Source organism: Condylura cristata, unplaced genomic scaffold (assembly GCF_000260355.1).
Source record: "Condylura cristata isolate star-nosed mole 26May11 unplaced genomic scaffold, ConCri1.0 scaffold00033, whole genome shotgun sequence".
Lineage (NCBI taxonomy): Eukaryota > Metazoa > Chordata > Mammalia > Eulipotyphla > Talpidae > Condylura > Condylura cristata.
The window spans coordinates 5,709,751-5,736,319 of NW_004567134.1; the positions used below are offsets into that span (position 1 = coordinate 5,709,751).

General features: G+C 36.1%; 1 protein-coding gene across 2 annotated transcripts in view; it reads left to right on the forward strand.

The window, feature by feature from the left end:
* Positions 1-26,569, forward strand: part of ZNF385D (zinc finger protein 385D) — a 672,940-nt gene that overhangs the window by 451,759 nt on the left and 194,612 nt on the right. For both annotated transcript variants that reach the window (XM_012732206.1, XM_004692286.2), the window contains one exon: positions 16,495-16,637. In XM_012732206.1, the coding sequence (XP_012587660.1) occupies positions 16,495-16,637 (143 nt within the window). The remainder of the gene's footprint in view (positions 1-16,494; positions 16,638-26,569) is intronic.

Sequence of the window (26,569 nt, forward strand, 5' to 3'; positions counted from 1 at the left end):
AGAAGTTGTTGGAACTCATAATGATTTTTAGTAGTGGCTACATAACTGGTGAAACGGGGCAGTCTTAGGCAGAAAACCAACCACACACTCATACATGATTGGATTGCTATTGTTGTGTAATAAATTTACCAGACATTCGAAGCTTAGAGCAACACTCCAGTGTGAGTCCACACTTCTGTTGGTCTGAAATTCAATAGTGATGTGTCTGTGTTATCTTATCAGGGCATCATAAGACTGGAATCGGATGTTGGCAGGAATGAGATCCAATCTGGAGAACTCTGGAAGATAAAATAAGTTTTCAGATTCCTCCTTGTTGGCAGAATTCAGTTCTTATGGTTGTAGGACTGAGATTTCTAGGTCCTTGCCGGTGTTGCTCTCAGCTGTTGACCACTTGCCTACATGTTCAGTACAGAAACACAAACAGATTTCTGTTGCTGTGATAAATTCATCAGGAAGTTGGACACTTAAAACAACACTCCACTATCAGTGTAGACATCTGTTAGTGTGAGGTCCAATTTCTTTGGTGTTTTTTCCACCAGTAAGAAATTGTTCTTTGCTGCTAAAGATACTCAGCTTATACCCATTCTGATAATCTGCCAGTTTTGAGGTCAACCATCTTGGAGCTTAATCACATTAGAAAAAGCCAGCAAGTTCATGGTCCTGGGCTTTATGCCCCATGTGTACTCCCAAGAGACTGAAAACCTTAGGGGGTCATCTTAGAATTCTGCTTAACAACACAGGCATGCAGACCTCTACTGAACCTTTTTTCCTATCTCTGTAGTCTTGGAGTTCTCAATATGTGGTTCCTGAATCCACAACACTACCTTTACCTGACAATTAGTAAGAAATAGTAATTAGCACGCCATATTCAAGACAACCAGAAACTCTAGGAAGAGATTAACCTCAACGATTTGTGTTCACAAGTCCTCCAGGTCCAGTTCTTGCTAAATGTTGAAACTTTCAGCAGGGTTACCAGCTGTAGCTGGTGCTAGATTGCTAAGTCTGGCTTGACAACTGTTTTAATAAAATTTAATTCAATAATGGTTTTAATAAATGCAATTTTATTGGAATACAGTCACGCTCATTTATTTACATGTTGGCCATGACTTTAACTGTGGGCAGAATCACAGCACAGAGCTCTGTGGCCCAAGAAGCCTAAGATAATTCATTTTATTATTTTCCTTAAAAAGTTGCCCTAGCTAGTCAGAAAGTAGATTACTTCACTAAGTTCCATCCATTTCTCACTTGTTGTGATTTTGCACATCTTAAAGAATACCACAAAATTGGATAACATTTAAAGTTATCAAATGTTGAAGACACAAGAGCTTTTCTTTTTGGTAAACATTGCCAATACTGTTGGGTCCTCCCATTCCCAAACTTTTCCTACTTGTCAACCCTTTAATCATGTCTCTGTGCTTTGGACATTTGCTAGGTTCAGTACATCTGTTATTTAATGCTTAGTCAAACAAATTCTCCAATAGTCTTTCATTCTGTTCTTTATTTTGTTAGAGTTGATGCAATTGTGTTTTTTTCTGACCTTAACCTTTGCTTGAACTTCACTAAATGTAACCTGCATCCCATATTGTTTACCTCCTGTTTTAGCCAAAATCGCTCTAGAAATTAGAGTTAATGTAGTGGGTTTTGACTTTTTTGTAACTAGATTCCATGATGTTATGAAACATTAGACAAGTAGAGGTTTCCACTACTTCTGACTTATTATTTGGCAAACCAATTGCTTCTATATACTCTAAGTACAAAATTATAATTTAATAACTATTTTCTCATTCATGTGTGTTCTCAACAACTACCTGATGAATCAATAAATCTACCAGTGACATCTTAGCTTTCCTTTTTTTTCTATCAAAATATACCTGACACTTAGCCTTGAGGTTTTCTGATTTGGGGGCCTAAAATTATACATACTTGCTTTTTCTTTGGTTGTTTTGTTTCACTGACTTGTGTGTTTCTTTTATTTCCACCTTGTATACTTCCAGAAGACATTTATTTTGATTGTGTTTCAAAATGTACAGAACTGTTGTTCTGTCTCCTTTGAGTTCCCTTCTACCTACTTTATCTGTGATATACAGTTGTGCTCTTGGCCTGTTAATATCTTTAAAGACAGCCAGTTTTCCTAAGCTTGCCCCTGGAGGTACACCCTACCATTTCCATTAGCAGATTAAAATCTGCTTATTTGAAATATCTCATTACTGAAATAATCACTTTTGATTTTCCAATTGTCCAGCCCTTACATTTCCAGGATCAATGAAGAACATAATTTGTTTTGTGCCAATCAAATGTACATTCCTTGTGCCGAAACTGTAGATTTTTACTCACAGAATATATTCACAGGTGCTTTTTGAGAATATGGCTTATTGAAAAAAAAATAGCATATCTTGTAAGAGGATTTATCTTATACTTTCATTCTCTCAGTGATGGACTCCAATAAGTTTGTAGTAAGTTGTACTGAAAAATATGGACAGGAGAGTATTTTTAGAAACAGGTCTATTGTGATCATACCTATAGTTGAATTTATCAATCAGTTGAGACCTACCCCAAACAAACTAAGAAAATGTAGACCATGGCATTTAATATTGGAGGATAATTAAAAAAAAATACAGACTGAAATATCTACTGATTTTGGGCAATGGTCATTGAAAAATGACTGTGCATACACCATGATTGGGGAAGTAGGGTGTAAGCTGATGTGCTTGTGTATAAGCAGAAAGAAAGAAGGAGAATGGATATGCATTGTAGGCCACTAATGAGTTGAGTGAGAATATTTGGTAAAAAAGAGCCAACTGAAATTTTCACTGGACTAATTTAATTCTCTAGCTCCAGGCAAAACTACCATAAACCATTATTATCAAGCTTTCCCCAGTGCTACTATTCCATCTAAAAATGTGTCTTCCTGGAGTCATTAATTGGTGAAAAGGCACCAATGACAAGAGAGCCACTCCCAGAATGGAAATCTAGTCCATGAGAATGCCATGTGAACGCTGGACCAGAGCACATTTTACTAAAAAATAGTGTCCATTGTATCTGATAATGTTCATTAAATAGCACATATGGCTCTTTGTTAAGTTAAGTAGATTTAAAATTACTTGGAATGATGTAATAAAGACCAAATGGAGACCAACCAATGTCAAGTTTAAGCTGGTTTACTTTTGCTGATGTATGCTGTTATTAACAAATGATATTTGTTTTTACTTGGTAGTCAGAAAAGTATTTTTAATTTCATTAAGGAACTGAAGCCTATTAATCCAAAGAGGAGGTTGGAGAGAATAAGTTGGGAAAAAAACATTTTGTTTGTTTCTTCACTATTTGTTTTATTGTTATTTAAAGGGCTTGGATTTTTATAGATGCATATGACACCCAGTGCATTCAAGAAAGTGAACAACTAATAAATATTTGATGAATATTTGTGATAAAGAATGTATGAACCAAGAAGTAAATCTGAGAGGAAGGAGAAGTAAGGACAATATCATTGAAGAGGTGACTGAACAGATAGGTAATTGAGAACTAGCTGAAAAGGGATGATAGGAATTAGGTTGTGTCTGTTTTTCCACTGACCAAAAATAATAGTGTTTCCATTCCAGATTCTGAGTCAGCTAGCATAATTTAAGTATTCATTACCTATTAGACACTGAGGTAGTCTCTGTCGAAACAAGACTTTGTAAGAAATTCATGTTCTTGATTGGTTACCTTCCCACTCAAAAGGCAGAAATACTTCTCTTGATTATGATGTCACCACTTGAAAGTGGGTATTTCATAGAGGGTCTTGTTTAGGGCAATTTCCATGCCCTAAACTGTTTCAGTTCTGTCTAGGTCAAGTAAGCCAACTGCATGTCTGATTTAGAAAGGATGATTTCTCTGGAATGTTTTTTTCCTCCAGCTCCTCCCTTTCACTCCATCTTTTTTCAGTGACCACTACCACAATGCTGAGATGTTGAAAACAGCAGCAAATGTTAAAATCATGTTCTTAATAGGCAAAGGCCAAATAGTATTAATTACAGTATTCTTTGTCCCTTTATTCCTTTTGCATTAGTTTTCAAAGAAACAATGTCGTATTCAAGTCATTTATTTACTCATTCATTCACTAAAGAAAATTTGAATGCTTGTAATTTTCAAGCATTGCTTTAGGTGTTTGAAAAGCATTAAGGGAGTAAAAAAATAGATTTACTCCTTCAAAAGAAACAAATAACTTTTGTAAACATACTTTTACTAAAAGTATGGCACACAACAGATATGACAAAGAATGATAGAAGTAGTAATAGCTTTAACAAAATAAAATTTAATGAAATAATATATAGTGTTTTATTTCATGTCATATTTGAACAAAATAATAACCTTAAAAGGCAATAAGAATAGTTGCTGTAATTTACTATTGACTCTATTAAATATTTCTGCATATCCTTAACAGAAATCCTGTGGTTTAGCTATTCTTTTTCTTATCTTCTAGAAGGAGAAACTAAATTGCTGTCAAGTTCCTTCACAAACAAAAGTGTTGCAATTTGGACTCAGGTTTCTAATGACAAAGCCTGTTCTCTCAGCCACTTAAAATATTCTGTGGAAGTTTGCAAAAGAGGAAATTGATTATGGTGCAAAATGTATAGCGGGGAGGCCAGGACAGGAAGAAGGGGCATTTCAGCTAAACCTTCAAGGACATTGAGGAGTTAAACAAATGGACACAAATTTAAAAAATAAATAAAGTAAAATAAAGTCTATTTTTTCTTATCTCAGTTATACAAAGAGACATAATAGAGTATGAATAGCAAGAAAAGGTCATAATGACATTGATAGCATGGGGGGCAGGCAGTTAGCACTTGGAAGGCATAATGACTTTTGAAGACGATATGCAGGGCAGATCAGAATCATCCAGGAAAATGCAGGGCCAATTTCCGAAGAGCTGTTTCTTACAGAATTTCTCTTCTTTCTCAGCAGGAATTTCTGCTGAAAGCAATTTGACTCGTTCTGTTTTGTTCTTCCTTTGGGATTAATGTCCTTTCAAAAGCACAAATAATCTTTACAGTTTAAGGCAAACAGACCCAGGGATGTAGCAGGGCTCACTCTATTCTCTGTGCCTGTGAACCTCTTCCCAAGAAGTTGTTTTGTTTTCCTCAGAACTCTCCAGCTTTACTCTCATCATTTCAATCCACACACTTCTGCTATCTCAGACAGATCAATGAGAAAGAAGAGCTGTAAGGGAGCTGGATACTCTCAAGATGCTCAGTCACATCTGAATCATAAGATGATCTCAGAAAATGTTTACTATGTCAACACACAGTTACGGAAAGCTAAGCAATAGAAGGTTTTTGTTCATTAAGGAATATGTGCAGATTTGCAGCTATCCCTGGAACTTGGGCAAATTTTAAGAGAAAAATTAAATGGTATTCTTTGTGCTTTCACCAGATTCTGACCAGGGAAGGCTAAACATTTTGCCAAAAAGCTTGTATGAGGAAACCATTGGGGTTATTGTATGTTCTATTTTTTGGTCCCTACAAAGGAAGAGTCTTCTAATCCCTTGATGAGTATAAGAGTAGAGTTTAGGATACTGTAATGCTATCATGTTTAGCTATCATGTTTGAATGTTAATGCTGGTGCTAGAATAGCAAACTCTGACAGTTACATTAGATACTGGGGAAGGATTCTGAGACTGACCAGAAATATGGTTGATGGGTGATATGTTGAAGGAAGCAGTATGTGGATGTCTAGGCGTGGCTTATCAGCATAATGACTAGAACATATTAGTTTTTATGATCAGGGTTGTTGAAATCATTCAATACTACGTTGAATTAGCTGCTAAAGAGTACTTAGTTTCATATAACTTTCGTTTCTACTATTAAAAATATATATACAATACTAAGAAAAAACAGAATTGTTGTGAACACTAAAACCCTTTGGATACATAATAAATACACAAGTTGAAAGTGGTTATTATTACTTTAGTTGTCAATTTTACTTGCAGTTTTTACCATGTTGAATAATTCAGTCAAATGATTCACCACATGCCAGCAGAGTATAATTTCATTTTCTCTCATTGCTAAATTAAATTTTCTCTTAGAATTTTATTTATACCTATGCTGTTCTCAACACCCACATTCTTAGGAATAACAAGAAGGTTAGCTACTAGTAAATTTGTAGTCAAAGGTCGATCAGAGACAGTTTCTATGACATCATCCCACAGCAGCCAGTTGATTTTGGTATAGTTTGAGTTGAGTAAAATGGACCAGTAGTGTAAGTCCAAATAGGTATATGCCTCATGAAAAGTCAATGAATATGTTTTAAGCTGCAATTAATAGGAAGGGGATAAATAGATCATAGCAACCAGGAACCCCTGTATTTTCTTATTTACACTGGTCTATGATCTGGGATTTCTGGTCTGTGTGTACTAGTCTATTGGTCTAGGGCCTCTGCAGAAGACCATGCTGAGTTTTACTTTAATGCTCATCATTTCTACCAACATGGCTCCCAGCACTGATAGCTCCCACTGGTTATTTGCTCCCTTTCATTTTAGGTTAGCATTAAGCCTGGTGTTAAAATGTGCTGTTGTGTTGTCTTTTATTTTATCAGAGTATAGGTGTCCATTTTCATTGTGTGTTGCATTTTAATAATGACTCCTTAACCTTGGCATGCAACTTTCTTTTCCCTGAGGCTATAAGCAGTTTCTTCTTTTTTCAGAATTTGTAAATCCTGTGTTGGCTGTTTTCTGAATATTTTAATGTGAACTCTCAGGTCCTTTTCTCAGAGGTGATTTCTGCTTCTATCAATCACTTTCTTAAATTGGTGGAAATCAGAACTTGGTTGGTATTTGGCAAAAAGAAGGATGTAATGTAACCAAGAATATGAGCTTTCAAATCATACATCTCTGGGTCCTAGTTCTTCTTGTTCTACCATTTAAAAACGCAGTTTATTTTCAGTAAAATGATCTCACTACGTGGCCTTTTTTTTTTTTTCATCTATAAAATGAGAGCAAGGATATCTTCATTATTTATATAAAACAATGTATGCTAAGCTAGCTAACATAGACTCAAGAATATAGTAAGTGATTAATATCACAGGACTTCTTATAAAATTATTTTATGATGATATATCGTTTCTTGCTTACTGTCACTTACAACCACTTTATGTCTCATCACTTAAAGTCAGTTGTATTCATGATATCACAATTACTACAATTTCATTAGTTGTTTTTATACTTTTTGAAGAACCAAATGCTTCAGAATTGAAAGAAAATATAAAGTTAGGTTTGTTTCAGGCAAAACCTGCCAGAAGAAACGATCACATTGAGCTAGACTAAACAGAACACATGTCAACTCCACAGGGAATGTTCTTGAGGAAATTGAAATAAAAATTTCTTTTTGCTGTTATTGAGTTCGTAAAAATGTTAGCCAAGGTTGGAAGCTAGAATTCTAAGTTCCCAAACCTTGGAAACTAATATATGATACAAATGGAATGTGTTAGCTCTACTGGAGGATCTGTAAGCAAAAATGTGATCTTCCCTGTTCATTTGATTTAATTTCATCATGGTGATAGTGATATTGTCTCTTCTTTCAAAGCGATTTCTAAATGTTATCAAGTGCTAGCTCCAGTGGCATTTCCTAGGAACTTTGTTTCATGACTATTATGGAAGAAAATTCACTTTAAATGAGGGTAAAATCATCACAGTGAAACATTAAATGAAAACATTTATAATCCAGATGAATGACCTAGGAGATGCTACCATTTAGTTTCTACTTTGCTCTTCTGGACTATGCAGGCAAAGTGAAAGGGATGAAAAGGAGAATTGAACCAATAACATATTAATTCAAATAGATTAGAAATTTGAATGAATGTTTTAGTACCTTTGAATGAACATGTGTCTTTATCTATTTGGACTATTGTAACAGGATGCTATAAATTGGGTAGCTATCATCAACATATATTCACTTCTCACAGTTTTGGAGAATTGAAGTCCAAAGTCAGGGTAATACCAATTATGGTATCTGGGCACATTTCCACTTAACCTTATATCAAAAGCTTAGCCTGCCATCTTAGGCTTTTTTTTTTTTTTCCTGGTGTGCTCAACTAATAATCTACAGGTAAACAAATGTGTTTCCTATTTAATGATTCTTGCCTAACTCACCATGATGGTTACTGCAAAACAAATCTAAACTATTTATGTTCAGGAAATGTTTCTTAATACCTTGGATCACATTTAGCACCTACATAGAATTGTAGTAACAGGAGATAAAACAAAGGATACAACACAGTTATGTCATATGGAAAAAATGAGGAAGGGAAAGTATTTATTAGACTAAAGGGAACTACATGTTCAGTTCTACTGGAATAGAGAAGTTTATGCAGTCAAGTCCTACTTGAATGGCACAGCTCATGGAAAAATAAGACCACAGAGCAAAATTTCAGCATGTCTTTTCTTTAAAGATTGGGGTGAGCAAAATCTAGATATGATGATCAAAATTGTTCTGAGAAATGGATGAGTAGTTAGGTAGATTGAACTGCAAAAATTATCTTTACACACTATTTTGATGATACTGAGACTGCATCTTTACACATTTATTGGGTAAAATGCAAGCTTTTTAATAACAAAAAACTGGTTCACATACTAGTAAACATTCTTTTGCAATCATCAGTAAGTATCCACAGCCTCCTTTGAGGTAATTTTTACAATTTTTTTGACATTTTGATCCAAAGTAAATCATTGTTCATTAATAGTGACTTCAAAATTACTTAAAAAATGTAAGGTTGTCTTTTGAGTAGTATCATCATTAATCATAAACAAGGATTGACCATTGTCTTCTCTGGGAAAGGAACACTGATCCTGTCTGACATTGTCTTATCAGTGTGTGGCTTCTGATAGTGGTCATGTTTGACTTTTGGAAGTTCTCCTGCTCAGCTCCCTAAAGTGAAAGACCTATGGAAAAATGAGACATTCTCTACTATCAGTCATGCAGAAAACAAACTGTATCAAACACTTTTTTCTGCATTAATCTTCACTTAAGAATGTTGCTTTTCACTGGAGCTGTAATGCCCCATGCAAATTTCTCTAATGTTGAATTTTTTAAAAGATGTGTTGCTTTTGATTCTTTTATTTACCTTTCATTGAAGTAATGTCAGTTTTGAAAAAAAAAAAACTGCATATGATTTAGAATAGGTTCTCACCTCCTAAGATGAATGTCAACATATCACACCCACCACCAATGCAACCATTGCCCTTTACCATAGAATTGGGTTCCTTTTATAGAAGTAGAAAAGAGAAAAGGATGAACAGAGGGTTTTTCAAAGAAATAACACTGGGAAACTTCCCATATATGGGGAAAGAATGAAATATACCAGTCCATAAGACTAAAAGAATATCTGGGTATATAAGTACAATGAAACCTATACCAAGGCACATAGTTGTGAAACTAGTTCAAAGCAGAAATGGAATATTGAAGGTGACTGGAGGAAAAACAGGTAAATTAAACAGATACTTCCCATCTGACTATGTCACATTTCTCAAAAGAAACTCTACAAGGAGAGAATGAAATGATTTGTTCAAAATACTCAAGTATAAAAACTAAAACGAATAGCTATGGATATTCTATTCTGCTCTCTTTCAGATACACAGACACATTTTTTAAACTGCTATCTACAACACAATACCCTTTAACATCATATGGTAACTCATTTGAAATGTGACTATTTTAGCTGAGAAACTTATTTTTTTTTTACTTTTGCTTCAGTTTAAAGAAGGCACATATAATTATTGTCTACTATATATAACAGCTCATCATTAAAACACTTTTTTTTAGTGAGTTTTAATTGATTTTGTGGAAATCCTTCTTGGAGAAAAGTTTGCTATTTTACATTTACTTGTGCTGACTTGAAAGGAATTTTCCAGTAAAAGTTTTTTTGATTTCCTGTGAAGAGTTACTTGTCCTGATTTCTGCACTATTTTACAAAACAGCTGAAGTACAAAAGGAATTGTAGGGTTAAACATCTAAACTGCTTATCCTGGCATTCCAAGTTGAATCTACTCTAGCATTTCTCAAGCATTTGAAATTGTCATGAAAGTTATTAAGTAACTTTCATTGAAGACAGAACTCAGGAAGCTGACAATTAGATAATAGCAGTTTTTCTACTTTGTTTATAGTATTTAATAACAGTGAAAGAAAACAATACTTGTTAGTCCTTTCTTTATACCTTTCTGTAATGACTATTGGGTGAATTATTAGAATATTTAAATACTACAACTTAAAATGAATCAATAATGAATTTGGGGACACTCTCTTGGTGATTCAGTGGGTTAAATCACACACTCGGAAGCTATCCACAGCTACTGCAGCACAAGTTCATCAGAGAGATGACCCACATGGTGCAGCAAACTTCTGTAATGCCCGCTCTTTCTCTCAACAGTGTGTTGTCAGTAGATCTGCCTGGTTTGCTCCCCACTCTGTCTCTGGTGAATCCTCTCACTCCCTGCACCTCTGACCTATACCACAGTTCTTGTATGCATAAATAAATACATCTTTAAAATATAATAATGAATTTGGATAAAGGAAAACATGGAATACTTACATGTGTTTTCTTTCATGGGTAAACATCCAGTCACTGATGATTACTTGGGCAAATATTTCTGAATCAGTGTTTCCAGAATAGTGGTCCAGTTGCCCTGACTCATATTCCATTCTCATTTCATGCTCTCTCTGGTCCAAGACAGGATGTGTGAGACAGCAGTCACCATCCTTTGTGGCTTAGTACTGCCAACTATCCTTGGGGATCAAACCTTGCTTTCACAATTGAATTGACCAGCCAAGGACAAGTCACTTTAGGCCAAGGAGGACCTTTGTCCTGAAGTGGAAAGTACTGGATAAATTTTCTAAAACTGAACAATCCAAAATGGGGGAAATGATAGCCATAAAGTAAATATAGGGACCACGTCATATTAGACTTATATTCTACCTTACAATTTTATCATTCAGTTGGGGACAATATTTTTTCAAAAGACGGTAACTAAAGTGGAATTTGTATCACCGAGGTTAAAGGAATGCAGAGTACAAAATAATCTCATGAACAAACAGGAACTTTGAGTATTTGAGAGGCTACTACACGAGGGAATACAACAAACACATTTACTTTTCTGATTTGGCTAGTAGATGTTCAAAACTATTAGCTTCAGGGCTTTGGAAACATGTTTGATATGTCATTCATGTCTTTCTGGATTTATTTTCAAATACGGGGCCCTGCCAGTAGACAACATGAAATAAAAATATCAGTGGTAATTATTATGCCCTTTAAAGGAGTTAAGGGAATGGTAGGCCAAATACTCATTAGTTTTATAAAATTTAGCTATGTTCAAACCCTTACTCTCACCCACTCTGTGGGACAATCTCATTAATTACAGCTTTTCATTTAGTTCACTGTTTTGTGTCAAATCAAATTTTCCCTTTATGTCACAAACCCATTATATCTAATCTACTGATTAGTAGTATCAGACTTAACTTTTTCTCTATATGTCATTTTATATATATATATATACATATATATATATGTATATATATATATGCATGTATATATGTATGTATGTATGTATGTATGACACACACTATCATATAGGTTCCAGAACCCCTAGTGTGCTCCTCTCTCCCCTACTGGACATCACAGATTCTAAGCAAACTAGTAATAATTGGAAGTAAGTAGTGTTTCCTGTGTGTCAAATTAGTTGCTTTGGTAGTAACTACTTAGGACTTGATATTGGGTGAAATTATCTAGACTTTTTTGTTGTTGTTGTTATGCATGAAATATGCTGAGCAGTTTAGCACTTGGCTTACCACTGGAATGTGTGTATGTATGTATTTGCTATTAAATTGACGGTGAAGAAAAAAGATATTATGGAATTAATTTATTCTATCATGGAATCAGATATTTGTGTTCCTTTCTGTAAATCTATAAAATATATGTATATATTTTTCATAATTCACCATTATAAATCATACTGTCATGAATATTTAACAACAATGACTCCCAATCATTTTGAACTTCAGTTTTGTCATTTGGGGAAATGAAAGCTTAAGTTGTAGGTTAACTTGTCACAAGGGATGTCTGTGAGTGTTTGATGAACCCTAAATGGATCAAGTGCAGAAGTTCAAAGTTAAAAGTGCTGTATTTCAGAAAGAACATTATCCCGCTCTCAAGGAATATTTCAAAATATTGATTTACAAAGTAACCTCTTATAGTGAAGATTCTCCTGAAGAGTTACAAAGTTGCTTTTATCATTATCTTGATGGGCAACTCTCAGAGAGCCCAGGTTTGCATGGATAGACCTGAACAGCATCTTTATAATGTATTAGGTTCATTAAAAAATTATGCCTCACTTAGAGAGCACCAATTTGCCAGGCACTGTGTTAGGCACTTTATATACATCATCGCTAATATAATGAGCTTCAACTGGAAACCATTGTTTAGAGTCCTTATTTATCTGTGTAAATTATTAAAGCAAGCATTTTCAAATTTACATTTTAAGATGATTTTCAAATACGGAAACATTTGAAGTAAATATATCTTATTTTCTCAATAAGTCTATATTAGCATATACTCTCTTATCAAGTAGGTTACTCCAAATTCACAGATTTGTGAATATACAACTGTTTCATGAATAGATCAAAGGAACATTTAATATGTTTGATCTGTAGTTCAATTTTAAGTTCTAGGTAGGTACAAACTAACAAACGGAAATAACCATCAAAAAGAGCAGAAGTTTTATAAGCATTCATGATTACTTTACCTTTTTATTTTATTATTTTTATTCTAGGATACCTCATTCAGTATCTAATAACTGATCTATACTCAATTATGTTGTATAATTTATTGATGTTAATGACATACAAGAAATTTGGCAGAGAGATATTAACTTCTGTGAGTCAGAATAATTTATTAAAATTGAATTTGTTAAAACTGTGTAAATTAAAATTGTATGGGCTATGAAATCTGCAGTACTGCATATAAACAGAAGTTCATTTGCAAAGGGCATATGAATTTATACCCTTTTGAGTTACCACACCATCGGGCATTCAAAATGATTTTAAATTAAATGAAAAATATCAGCATTTCCAGAAGCATGACATTCTAATGGGTAAAATGACACACTTGGTGAATGAAACAACCTTCTTTAACCTATAGACATGAATATAAATCCATTGTTTATTTGGTGTTTATTATTTGGTGTTTATTAAAAGTCAAAATGCTAGTCACAGAAAAATTTGAGAACTTAATTCTGTGCCACTATATCATTGTTATAGGTCAGAGTCAAGTACCTATTTTTTAGTATTTATAAAATTTTAAGGTAACTTTGGATTATAACATTATAAAAGATTCAACATTATAATTAGATGTCTGTAAACTTCCTTTTAATGTATTTATTTATGCATACAAGAACTGGGGTACAGGCCAGAGGTCAGGGTGGGGGGCGTGAGAATATTCACCAAAGAAAGATTGAGGAGCAGAACAAGTAGATCAACTGAAATACACTGCTGAGGGGAGCAGAAGGCCAGACCAGAGAGGTCTGTTGTGCCATGTGCGTCACCTCCCTGGCTGGGAATCAAACTCCTGCTGCAGTGGCTGCTGATAGCTTCATAATGTTAACCTATTACGACACCAGGGAGGCACAGTCTGTAAACTCTTTATTGTGATCACCACCAAAAATCTAGTTGTAGGTGTCTATTTTGGAACACAACCATTAAACATTTCACTTAGATTCACAAATTGTTATATCCTGGTATCATTGGTCATTTTTCTGGACTTAGATATTTTGCTGAGGTTGTCTCCCATGAAGACTGGGAGTTGTGTGGTGGGCAAGGGAGGAGTTAAGCTTTATGTAGTCTCCATGAGACTTCAGTCTTACTTTAGATTCTGAGGACCTTTAGAGCTGAGATAGAGCAGGAGTTTATCCTGTCTGGACACAAGGAGCTGGAGCCATTAAACTATTGCAAATAGTTCTTGCCTCTCAACTCCTGAAGGAGTTTGACTTAAGGAAGGGAAGTTTGTGGCAATTGTGAAGAAAATCTTGGGTGCACCCCAGCAGCTGAGGGAATGAGTGCCTCAAACCTCAAAGGGACTGTAGAAATCACACCACAGGTTCCTACTGTAGAGTTTGTCAAACAAGTGACCAGAAAACACTTAGCACATGGTCTCTACTTCCCAGTGATTTTTGAGGTTTCACTATTCAAACAATTAGGAGAAATGAAATAAAAATATTTTCCCTAGCTTCCCGAAATTTCATGACTCATTTTTTTTTAATCTGTTATGAAGAAAAATTTAATTGTAATTTGGAGAAAGGATCTTGAACTGTATGTCACTAAAATACATGTTTTAGAGGAAAAGAGGGAGGGATTTACTTAGCAATCTGATCAATTTGTATGTATTCTTTGTGCCTCTCATGAGCTAGACAAAAATAAAATAAAATTAAAAAGAGCTTGAACTTTTCCCTTAACCTTTTTGGATGCTGCGAACCAGAAGGAGACTTATAAATAAAGTAATTACATAACCTGGTCCTGCTAAATTCCATTCTTGTAATTTTTTCGTATGACTGTTTCTATGGTATCAATATAAACAGTTAAAGAGTTTACTGACTGACTTCTTACTCTCCTTGGTATATAATAGCCTTAATCTAATATCTGAGATTTTTGAATCAAACAAAGTAATGACTAGTGAGGAGTACCTTTTCCAGAGTAGGCCATGGGCATAGATAAAAATTATTTTCAGTCACTTATTAAAGCCCACTATTAATTGTGGACATGTTAAACCACTGCATTGCAGGGAAAAAAATGTATTTTGCTGAATTTTCTTAAGAGTCACCAACTGAAAATTTTAATTTTTTGAGTTTTTAGCAGTATTAAACTCATTATCAGATCTGTCACCCATATTTAATGGATGTTCAGTTTCAGCAAGTTTATCCTTACACACTCAGTATACTGTCAGGTAGACAATGAGTCTCTGTTGTGTTTTAGTGAATGTGGAGTTGATTGCTTCTGCTTTTATCTTTATTTTAACATCTGTCCTGTTTTGTAACTTTGTACTAATTTTTTATTTTAGTTGTTTTGTGGATTCAAACTTGTTGTAGTTGGTTTTGTTGTTGTTGAGGAACATTTCAAGAGTGAAGTAAAGATTGTGGGAAAATACCATTTTCATTAATTTGACTCCAGCTGATTTTATACCTGGAAGCAGGCGTGCTAATGGTCTTGTGTGTGGTTAATTAAATCCCATATTGTCAGCGTTGGTTATAGATATTAGGTCAACCATGTTGTTAACGATCCTGTGAGCTAGTAAATTGTGAATTTACTACTGGGGAGTCATTTCTAGAATGTTCACCTTGTGTTCAGGTATCTGATGGTGGGCACAATGGTCTGGTCACTTGGCCGGACTGTTGATTATAAGATTCCTAAGCTGACTCATATAGAGTCTTGCTCTATTATGTTTTAAAAACAACACAGCAGGCAAGTCAGGGGCACAGACACAACCTGTCTCTTCGAATCCTTTTCTGTGAAGAAGCAAGAAACAAATCCCACTACATTTTGTTTTTCTAATGCTTCTTGAATTCTCACCAACAGGTTTTTTTACAGTCTGTTGCTTGCTTCTCAGATTAGAAGAATGCTGGCATATTTTAACAGTTTCCTAGGATTCAAACTGCCTTTAATTAACAACAAGTAGATGTTTTGGAATGTTACCAAAATGTGGGCGATGGAATGCTGAGGTGGGCGTCTGTCCTTCCAAAGCAAACAACAGCTACCTACTGCTGGCATAGGGATCTTTGCTGGCTTACCGTTCCACTGTCTGCTCATTAGTGATTTCTAAAGTCCACTTCCTTGTGGCCTGGAAGAGGCGATTAGTTCTTCAGACCTCGGTGACACCACAGTGCCACATAGCTCAGAGCCTGTGCCTTTACCCACAGGGTTCACAGGTTAATCTTCCAGTTTCTGGCCAGTGAGGTGGGGCTGTCTGTGTTGGCTGCCTGTGTCTATGGTTCACTTTCGTTTTCACGCCAGATTCTTGTCATCATGTCTGCCAAAGTTTGGGGTATGGAGGAAAGGAGCAATTCTGTGATGTCATCATTGACTGGATGCATATTTTGAGAAGTTAAGTTTCCAAATAAGAGTGGAGGGACAGTGGGAGGGGGGGAATCCTTTCGAGTCAAAAGACTTTGGTTAGATGTTTGTGACTGACCCAGTCCAGACCCCTGGTGGTCTGGACTGGGTCTGGGGAGTATGGCGTGTTGACTGTTACTTACAGAGCCAGGTAGTCACAACTAGAGAAGCCAGGAGGAGAAGGGAGCCTTTCAGCTGGCTCCCTCCGCCTAATGACAGGCTTCTCTTTGGCCACCTTCCAGTTGAGATCAATATACCTCATGTCTTGTTTTTTTGCAGTGACCCACAAAAGCAGCCTGTGGGTCTCAGAAGCAACCTTGGTGGTGTTTCTGTGCACAGTGTGCCTGATCGCTCCCTTTTGCTCTCCTCTCTGCAGGTGGTACATGCCAGAGTCCTGCTCTCCCAGCCCTGGTCCGGCCACCAGCTCCTCCTCTGCAACCATCGCTGGATATCAAGCCCTTCCTTCCCTTTCCTCTTGACACTGCTGCAGCGGTCAACCTCTTCCCCAATTTTAATGCGGTAAGTCCCACAGCCTCATTTGCATAGGCCAAGGTGGCAGATGCTAGAAACCTTCCAGGCCAGGCTGGATTGGTCACCCACTGTTCGGCTGTCTTCTTTATTCATGGCTTGTCTCAAAAACACAACCAAGCTAGTTTGCCAGGTATGTGAGGCCCTGCAAACCTTCAAGGAAGCATGAAAAAGAGATTCAATTTGATTAAGCTGATTGCTGCACATCTCTCCTTTTGTGTCTTTCTGGGGAACACACGTCGTTTTGTTGTTTTGTTGGAATACATCTAAATGGAAATTTAATGAATCTGTTAAGGAGAGCATTAGAATTCATGTAGATACAGAAAAATGTGTATTTCTTCTATCTGGGCCCTAGACATGAATTTTCCAAACCGTGACTTCTTTTCTGATTGAATAAAATGGACCCTGATAATCACAAAAATGGTATGTTCCATGTATAGAACATGTTTCCTCTTTAACTTAAAACAGCTCTGGGTTCTGGTAGCAAGTTTTCTTTTTTTTTTTTTTTTTTCTGTTGTTGTTCTTTTGCTCTCCAGTCACAGTTTCTCACATTGTCTTACTTAAATAATTTTGATTTTTGAGACTTTGTCAACAGTCTTCTTTCTCAACTCAGTTCAATTACTTACTTGCCTCGATTTTCACTCGTCAGGGCGCTGTCACTCTTGGGCAGACTCCACCTCATTTTCTGGGTTTGTTTTGTATAACCAAAGAAAGTATGCTTAGGATGGGATTGAAAAGGTCAGAATCCAAGAAGGGCGCATTTTTTTCCCCTAATAACGTCTGGTTCAGCTTTCAGCAGCTGTTAAAATGTGGGTCTGAGCTTATCAATGACAAAGCATGTCAACACACCAAAGCAAAGAGGATTTTAATTGAAGGTTACTGCCTGCCCCATGATCTAAATAATAAAGACTTTTTTTTTTATTGCAACATCTTACCCCAATGATGAATTTAAACAAAAATATGTTACAGATAGATGCATCTGTCTTTAGGAAGCATAAGTGGGTCTTATTTTCTTTAAAAATATGTGGACGCAGGACTTTGGACATACCAATGACGGCATAATCTTGACTTAAGGGCAGTGGAGAAGCACAAGGATTGCTTTGCTTTTGGGAGTTGAGGCATTTGTCAAAGGAATCTTAATTTGAAATTGATGAAGCATAAATAGAGTAGCAGAACAATCACATTTCTACAGCAGAGGTTTCTAATTCTATGTTGTTTCAATAGAATCAGAAAAAAAATTGCTCAGTGTCAAATTCCCTGATTCTTCAATGACCACAATAAAGTCCTCTGGGTTCGCCTCCTCTGAGCTCCTTGTCTGCTCTTCTGCTAAGTGGCTTCTTGGCACCGTTTTGCTTTCCAAACACCAGGAGATGATCCATCGAGGTGCTTTACCTGGCCTCAGAGACCACTTGGCATCCTGTCACTCAGGTCTCGTGTCAGCTTGAGAATAGTGGAGGTAAAATTCCTGGAAGGTTGTAAAAGGCCAGACTTGAAACTTTTGATGTGCCCTTTGGGAAACATTAAAGGCAAAATGATTAATTTGATGGACAATGAGTACTGTTTGCTGTAAAACAAGATTAGTGATGCTCTGAGTTATAGGACACTGACAAATCTCTACTTTCTTTGCTACTATTTCTTCCTCTTTAAAATAAAGTGAGTACACCTGATCATCTCTTCTTTGGGCTTATGACATTAAAATTTTTGAGCATTTGTGTTGTGGTCAAACTAGACAATAGCTAGTCTGATTAGATTCAAATCTCAAAGCTGCTACTTACCAGTGATGTGATCTTAAATGTCACATAACCCCCATGTATTTCAATAGCTTCATCTGTAAATAGGACTCGTGACTTATGGACATGATAGGTTTGTGTTGATTATTTAGGTTAAGTTATTTAGAACAGGACTGAACATATAGCAAGCACCCTTGGAGTGATATTATGTTCATAGCAACTCTAATTCTCTAATTTTGGATATGAAGTTCATTGGCTGATTGCAAAAGCTTGACCTGGTTCTTCTTCCTCTGTGATGAATTTTGATTTCTGTTGGTATTTATTATATTTAAAGAGAGGCTCTCTTTTGGTGTAAGCACCTAGTGATTATTTTCTTCCAGTGCTAGTCAGGCTACGGCCAGCCAAGCTTGAAGCCACTCCTACTTTCTAAATAAGGAAAATGGTTGCAAAGCCCCAAATCAGGTGCTTCAGACTCAGAATTAGGGCACAGAGCAGCTCCCTGGGTAGCAACTTATGTTCTTGATTTTGTATCAGCTGTGAATCCCATTTCAGAAATTTGCAGTATTTGAAATACAATGCTTTATTGTTGTTAGTTTATTTTATTTCTTGTTCCAAAGTCTATTTCAATAGGCTATTGGGAAATGAAATTTAATTATTGCAGTATATATAAAATTCTGGAATCTAACAGGTTATCTATCCCACTCTTCAAGACTTTCTCTGCTTGTCACATTTTTTTTTATCCATGAGAATTCTTGAGCTGGTTAATTCCTAATTAGCATGGCCCTTCAGATCCTTGGCTCTCAATTTTGAGAAGCAAACTTTGCCGGGTTATTATTTAGCGCTTAAATGTGTCCTCACTTCTTATCTTATATTATTTATTTGCTGATAAAATGATGAACCACTTTGTGACACCATCTGACCCTTCTGAGTCCAAGTTAAGGGCAATCAAAAGTGGCCAGCCTGTGACATTCCTCCTCTGATAGTCCAGGTATAGAACAGGTATAGAATCCTTGTCTTTCTGGAATAGTTATGGCAGAATTGTAAAGAAAAAAATATATATATATAAAATATATAAATATATAAAATATATAAATATATATTTATATCCCTCAGGCTTTGGATTCCTCAGTTCTGTAATCATTCTCAAGGGTGAGCTTTCGAAATTTGGTTTTATCTGACCCCCTTTCTTTATAACTGCTCCCACCCACTATTTTCTTTCTCCTTCTGACTTATTTTGCTTAGCATAATCTCTTCCAGCTCCCATGTTGCTGTGAATGGCATGATTGTATCCTGACCACTGAACATCAAAGCCCACTTTTAATAAATGGCAATAAAAATTCTCATTATCAGTGATGCTGTGTTCCTGGATTTCCCAATAGTATTCAGACAAGAAGTGGCTTTTCCTTGATTTCTTCCTGTATCTTCTTCAGAGATGCCCCTCCATCTCTGAAGACATTAGAATTTTGATGATTAGTATTATCCTTTCTAGTGCATACTGAGTCTGCTGCATTTATTGAAAGAAATCAATCCTCGATGCAAATAGACAATATTTAGAAAAGAAATATAAGCAGAGATACCAGCTTGGTCCATTCAGCCAACCTTAGTGTATTAAGTATTTGCTATGTTGCATGCATGAATAGCTATCTGCCATAAAATAATTCTACTTTTAAAAGAAAGGTTAGAGGAAGTAAATATGGGTACTTTAGAGAAAAAAAGTATAGGATAGAATAACAACACAGGTCAGGAGTGGAAGTCTGTATGGTTGGTTGCCTGAGTGACACTTTGGTTAAAAAAATAGACACTTCCTGCATGCAACAGGAAGAGGCTTAGTAGAAGGATTTAGGTGCTTACAAAACCTTTGGAGGTTCTGGATAAATAAAGGTCATAGAAGGTTGTGACTATCTTTTGATTTCTCTGCTTACTTTCATGGAGTCATGAAGTTGCAGAAACACAAAACACCAAGTAATCCTAATTACTTTCATCCAAGTCCTATAAATCATGTCTATAGTTGACTCTAAACTTGAACACTGCTGGCAGATACTCATGGGAATTTAAACCTTTGGCCTTCAGTCCTTGTCATGGAAGGAGTAGAAGAGGGGCTGTGGTGCTGAATTTCCAGAAGACTCAATGTGATGATAAAATGGGAAAGTCTATATGGAAGTAGAAGAGTTAGACCATGTCTGCAATCAGAGGCAAGAGGTTAAGTCCATTGGAGATTTAGTATCCTGCTCTATAAAATAAGAATGTCTATGCCACGGTTATGTTTAATATCAGTGAGAAAGCTGAGATTTCAAATGCTAGAGGTTAAAATGGAATTAGTTGAGGTAAGACTTGCAGATGTTTAGAACAGGAGCTGATAATTAAAAACTCATCATTCTGCTTAAGAAAGTTATCACTGAGCTTCATGCAGAAGTTCTCTAAAATGATTTCTTCATATTTTGTTTAGTAGTTACAGCAAAGTTGAAACATCAAAGTGCATAATTTTTGGCTAGTGTGTTTATAGGTAACTGAGCTGGCTTCCATGCTCCTTACCATGTTGTGTTTCCTGTTGGCACAAAGATTACACGTGCAAACTGACCTGGACATACCAGATGCTCAGTAAATATTGAGTCCTTGGGAGATAAACAAAGAAGACTAAAGTGTCACACAGAGAGGGCTAAGAGGCAAGAGGGTGAACAAAATAAGAATGACTATTTTGCTTTCCATTTGCTTTGACTAATAGTTCTTCAACGTTAGAAAAGTAAATTGACATAGAAATTCTGGCACTATGCTGCTCCTGGAATAGCATGCTTTCATCATGAGTGAGGGAGCACAGGACTACAGAGGGAAGAAAGGAGAAAGAGACCCAGAGGAGACACCGCTCTGGATTATTTCTCCCAAATTCTCAAAAACACCAGCTAATGTTGAAAGTTGAATGTTAGATACATTTATCCTTAGCAAGTTTAAGAGTGTGTACAGGGCCCTCCCTGGTGGCACGGTGGGTTAGAGCACAGCACTAAGAAGCTAAAGCCACTGCAGCATGAGTTCGATCCCCGCCTGCCCCGGAGGAGATCCACATGGCTTGGCAGACCTCTCCTAGCCCACCTGCTGCTCCCCTCAGCAGTGTACTTCGTCACTCTGCCTGTTCTGCTCCCCACTCTGTCTTGGTGAAGCCTCTCACTGCCCCTGAGTCTCTGGCCTGTAGCCCAGTTCTGTATGTACAAATAAATAAATCTTTAAAAAAAGAGAGAGAAAAAAAAAGAGTGTGTCCAATGGGAGACAGGGAAGTGGAATTCACATGGGGTATAGCAAAGTTTCTCCAATTTTGAGGTACATGTGCATCACTGAGGAAATGTTAAAGTGTATAATCTGATTTAGTATTTGTGGAGTGAAGCAGTAAAACAGTCTCCACCATTATAGAACCTATTTTCTGGTTTTTTGAATGGTGGGACTTAGGGAAAATTGATGTACTGACACCTCAAGCTTGCTCCTTCTCTGGCTGGCTTATGTCCCAGGGATACTAGAAGTCCCATTTGTGGGGTGATAGTATCCAGGGTTTTGCACATACCTGCCTTTTATTGAAAGTTCTTTGGTGTCATATATCTGACATTATGAGCGTCCCATCTGGTTAATGGTCAAATTTTCAATAAAATTCTCAAAATTAATAGTGAGAAAAATGAACCTTTCTTTTATTTGTTCATTTGGTGATTACTCTATGGTAGAAACTTTTGCTTCCATTGACTGATTCTATATATTGAAAAAATGTACCTCCTCAAAATAACCCCATCAAAAGCATCCATTATATGAGTAGCACCACCAAATGTAATAGGACACGTGAGACAGGAGGTCATCAGCTCTTACTCCCTGGGCATTTATTGAACACTGATTATATTTCTGACACTAGAAGTATAAACATAACAATATTAAGATGAAGAAGGGGGGAGAGGAAGAGAAGGATGAGAAGGAAGAGAAGAAAAATATTTCATACATATATGGTGTTGACAAAGGTGATTAGTTACCGCTTAATATGATTTTCTGTCAGCTACTGGTAAAACATCTAGATGTTGAAAGTTACATTGAAACTTGCATTGACAGTAAGTTCTATGCAGCAGGAACCCTTTTTATATAGTTTGCTTCATTTGTTGAGAAAATGAGGTAGGATAGTTGAATCATTTTATAAAAAAGCTCTCTAATTAAGTGCTTAAATTAAGTCTTTGGAAAATTAGTTCAAGAGATTGAGAAGTTACTTAGAGTTGGTCAAGGGAAATTATATGCTAAAGGTTTAATTTGGGATAGAGGTCAGTTCCATATTTATCTTTTTCATTAAGGAAACTGCATCGAGCTTGAAACATAGCTCTTTTTTTTGAAATGGAGGATTGGAAAGTAGAAAGGGATGGATGGGTGGCTAGCCAGATATGGTGCTGGCCACTCCACACTGATGAATGGGAGTTTGGAGCAGGCTACACGATGCAGGATGCTGCTCAATGAGCAAAATCCTACTTTGTATTGCTAGAATATCACATGGCACCAGTTCTACATGGGGTAGGAGGACAGAGAGCAAAAGATGCATGAAACTAAAAAGTGTGCTTATGTCATCTAAGGTCTCCAGGGGGACATGAGTCTGTTGACCAGATAATTCTTAGCTGCTTGGCCATCAAGGGCTGTAATCAAAGCCAAACGCTAGACCCCTGGCCATGGTTCCAATCTTATCAGTAAGGTATTCTACTGATAAGCTTCCGGGGCCCTTTATATATATAAATAGATAGACAAAATGTATGAAAGATAATTAATAGAAGAGAAATAAATATTACAACATTGCATGAGGAATGTAATGGATGGAATGACTCACTAATTAAAAATTGAATTCTCATGTTTTTATGCATTACATTATTTCCATCTAAGTTATTAATAATTTAAGCAAATATTAGGTTGATAAGCAAATAAGTATTAATTCATCCCTTGAATTGCCATCCATAAGTTATGTTGGCTCATTAGTTTATTTACTCTGGCTAAGTAATCTAAAAAATTCCAGAAAAGTCCTTTATAATATTTATCAATGGTTTAATCCTAGTCCAGAAGATCTGTCATCTAAAAATACTGGAAAGGTACTTTTATGATTTTAAAAGTACAGCATTAACTGTGCTTAACATAAATGCATAGTTTACAACTGTAGTTTAAATATCTCTTATAAAATGATAGGTTAGACCCAAAATAGGAGTTTTCATTCATCTTTTGTTATTCTCAGATAAATGCCCTTCGGGATCTTCATTTTCTCCATTTTTCAAATGGAAATACTACCAGATTTATCAGTACACTGTCTCCTTTCCTTTCAGAAAAATATTCTTGATAGTGCTCACCTGTGTGGCTTTTAATTTTGTTAGCTGTTCAAAATTGGTTAGCTGGCGAGGAAGAGTATCCCCACCTCATAGCCAGAATTGAGATAACAGAAATTACAACTATTTGCAGGTTGTTACCAGTGAAATTGTCTTGCACTTGGACCTCTGAACCTAAACAAAAATGATTCAGTTTGTCATTATCTGTGTGGTGGTGCAAGTTATTTTATCTCCCACCTATAGGTTTCCTTACCTATAGAATTCAGCTATTGCATAATGAATGATTAGACACACGTGCATTTGTTAGTTCAAAGGTATATTAAATTCAATTTGCACATTAATGAGTGTTCTTACAAAGTTTTTACGACTGTTGCTGTGATGAAAACAGTAGGCAGCCAGGATGAAGTTATGGGTGCGAAATAAGGGTGCCTCATAGCCACAACTGGAAGAGGAGGTAGAAATGTTTCAGCTAGAAAAAATTTATCAAAATAGGGCATCGATTGCTGACTTCCTAGTTCGTGTGCCTTTAGTGTGTTGTATTTGCAGAGCAAAAGCCTCTAAAGAAACATCTATGTCTGAAGGCTTCTTTCATTATATTTTCTCACTGAAACAAATATAAAAGCCTGTTTGCTGAGTTTGTCAACTTCCCATGAAAAAGAAGTTACAGATCTGTGAAAGTCAGCCTTTGTATAAGTCCTCCAACCACAAAATGACTTGAATATGGAATATCTAGACTTGAAAGTAGAAGGCCAAGCAAATATACAAGACACAAATATTTCTCTGTTTTAATACTTTCTTACTGTTAATAAAGAGATAATGCATTTTCCTGTGATTCAGTTAGATCCAATTCAATGATTCCCTTCCCTGGTCTTCTCTGTCCTTACACTTTCCTCTCTTGAGCGACAATCAGTACAAGAAATTGATTTTGTATCTATCTTGCCAGTGTCTGAAAATGTTCCCCTTACTAAAGATCGAGACATAATGTACATCATATATAATTTTCCTTTATTGATCCACCTAAGCATACATTTGACCTGTTGCCTCATCTGACTATTCCTGTGATTCTGGGTAAAATGTAAGGAAAAGTACATGAAAGAATGTCTTAGCCCATAGCTTACTTTGTGATCCAGCAGCTCATTTAGCAATTACAGCTGCACATTCAGATATAGATATTGAAAAACAAAAGAAATATTTGAGAATAATTGAGAAATTGTTAGTTTCATAGCTATTGGGTTGCTGGGAAAGGCATGGCATATTTTTTTTTTCATTGAAAAGATAGAAAAAAAGATACCATGACTTTTCAACAACCCAATAGTGCATGCCAAAACTAAGAACCTAAAACTCCTGTCTTCTGTCTACTTCACATGAGATTGCTAATCATTGAATCATGGCTGTGTGTTGAATTTCTTCCCCTCATCCTGATGTATATATTGAGTTCTACCCCACAATACCTGAGGATGTGACCTTATTTGAAAGTAAGGTCATTGAAGAGGTGATTAGGTATGATGAGGTAGTCTAATCCATTAGACTCATATAAGGGGGAACTTTGGACAGTCAGACATTGAGGGAAGGAGATGATGGGGAGAGACACATTGAGGAAGATCATCTATAAATTAAGAAGAGAGGGTGAAAGAGATCCATCACTAAAGCTCATAGAAATTAAGGAAAAAGGATAATTCATAGTCTATTACCTTTTAATGAGGAAACAGTTAACCTATTGTCTGTTATGAGATAAAGATCTAAGAGATGTTAACCATTAAATGTGCCAACCTGAGACACTAGTTTGTATTTTCTAACCAACATATCTCTACTTCTGTGATTCTATGTCATTTTATAGCATGGCTTGCTCAAAAGTCTTACAGTAGAACTATGTAGATAGGTTGATGCATTTTCTTGCTAGCACCCAGGTGATTGGAAAGTCACTCAGAACATGTGTTGGTTGACTAAGGTTGTCCACTGGTTATTCTAGAGTATGATTGTGATTTACTTATTAAAGATATCATTTGCTTTAGGTCTTGCACTGTCAAGCTAAGGCTTAAATTTGCTGGGCTATATTATTGTTAGTTCTAGTGGAATTTGGTTGAGCTAGTGGCTCAACTACAGTGAGGTGCCTAGTAAAACAGGGGCAGCATTCTCAAGTAATGGGCTGATGGACATCAACATTCAGATACTGCCCTTTGATTGTTTTTTTAGAATTAGTCAATTTTATTTACACGTCCTTAAATGTTGATCTGGTCAGCAAATTTCAAATGTCAAGTTGATGCTTGATTTTTCTCTTGAAAGGTCTGTATATTTTAAAGAATTGCTTCCTTTTAAAATAACTGCTGGGTTCTCGGTATTAGGAAGGTTTTCACGTTAGAACAAGGATCATTGCACTTGCTATGGCATTATCTATCAAAGAACCCCTCAATGAGGTTAAAAAGTTGAATACAAATTTAAAGATGGTTGAACAGACTTCTCTATATCAATTCACTATATAAATACCATTATTCTGACTGGTTTCTATAATAACTTGTAGGGACCTCCCTTCACTACCAAGAAAAGAAAAAAGAAAAAGTCCAAATTGCTGTGTTAGTAGCCTAAAAAGAACAATAAAACCATTTCTTCCACACAGATATGTTCTGTAGGACAACTGATAAATATATTCAATTTTAACTGAATGAAAATAACATGAGCTGGAACATAAATGAAGTAATATTTTATAGGCCCTTAGCTGAGGCATTTTCTTCATCTTTGTCTCTCTTTTTTTTTTAAGATTTATTTATTTATTCATATATAACTGGGGTAGAGGCTCAGGGGCGGTGAGAGGCTTCACCAGAGACAGAGTGGGGAGCAGAACAGGCAGATCGACGAAGTACACTGCTGAGGGGAGCAGCGGGCG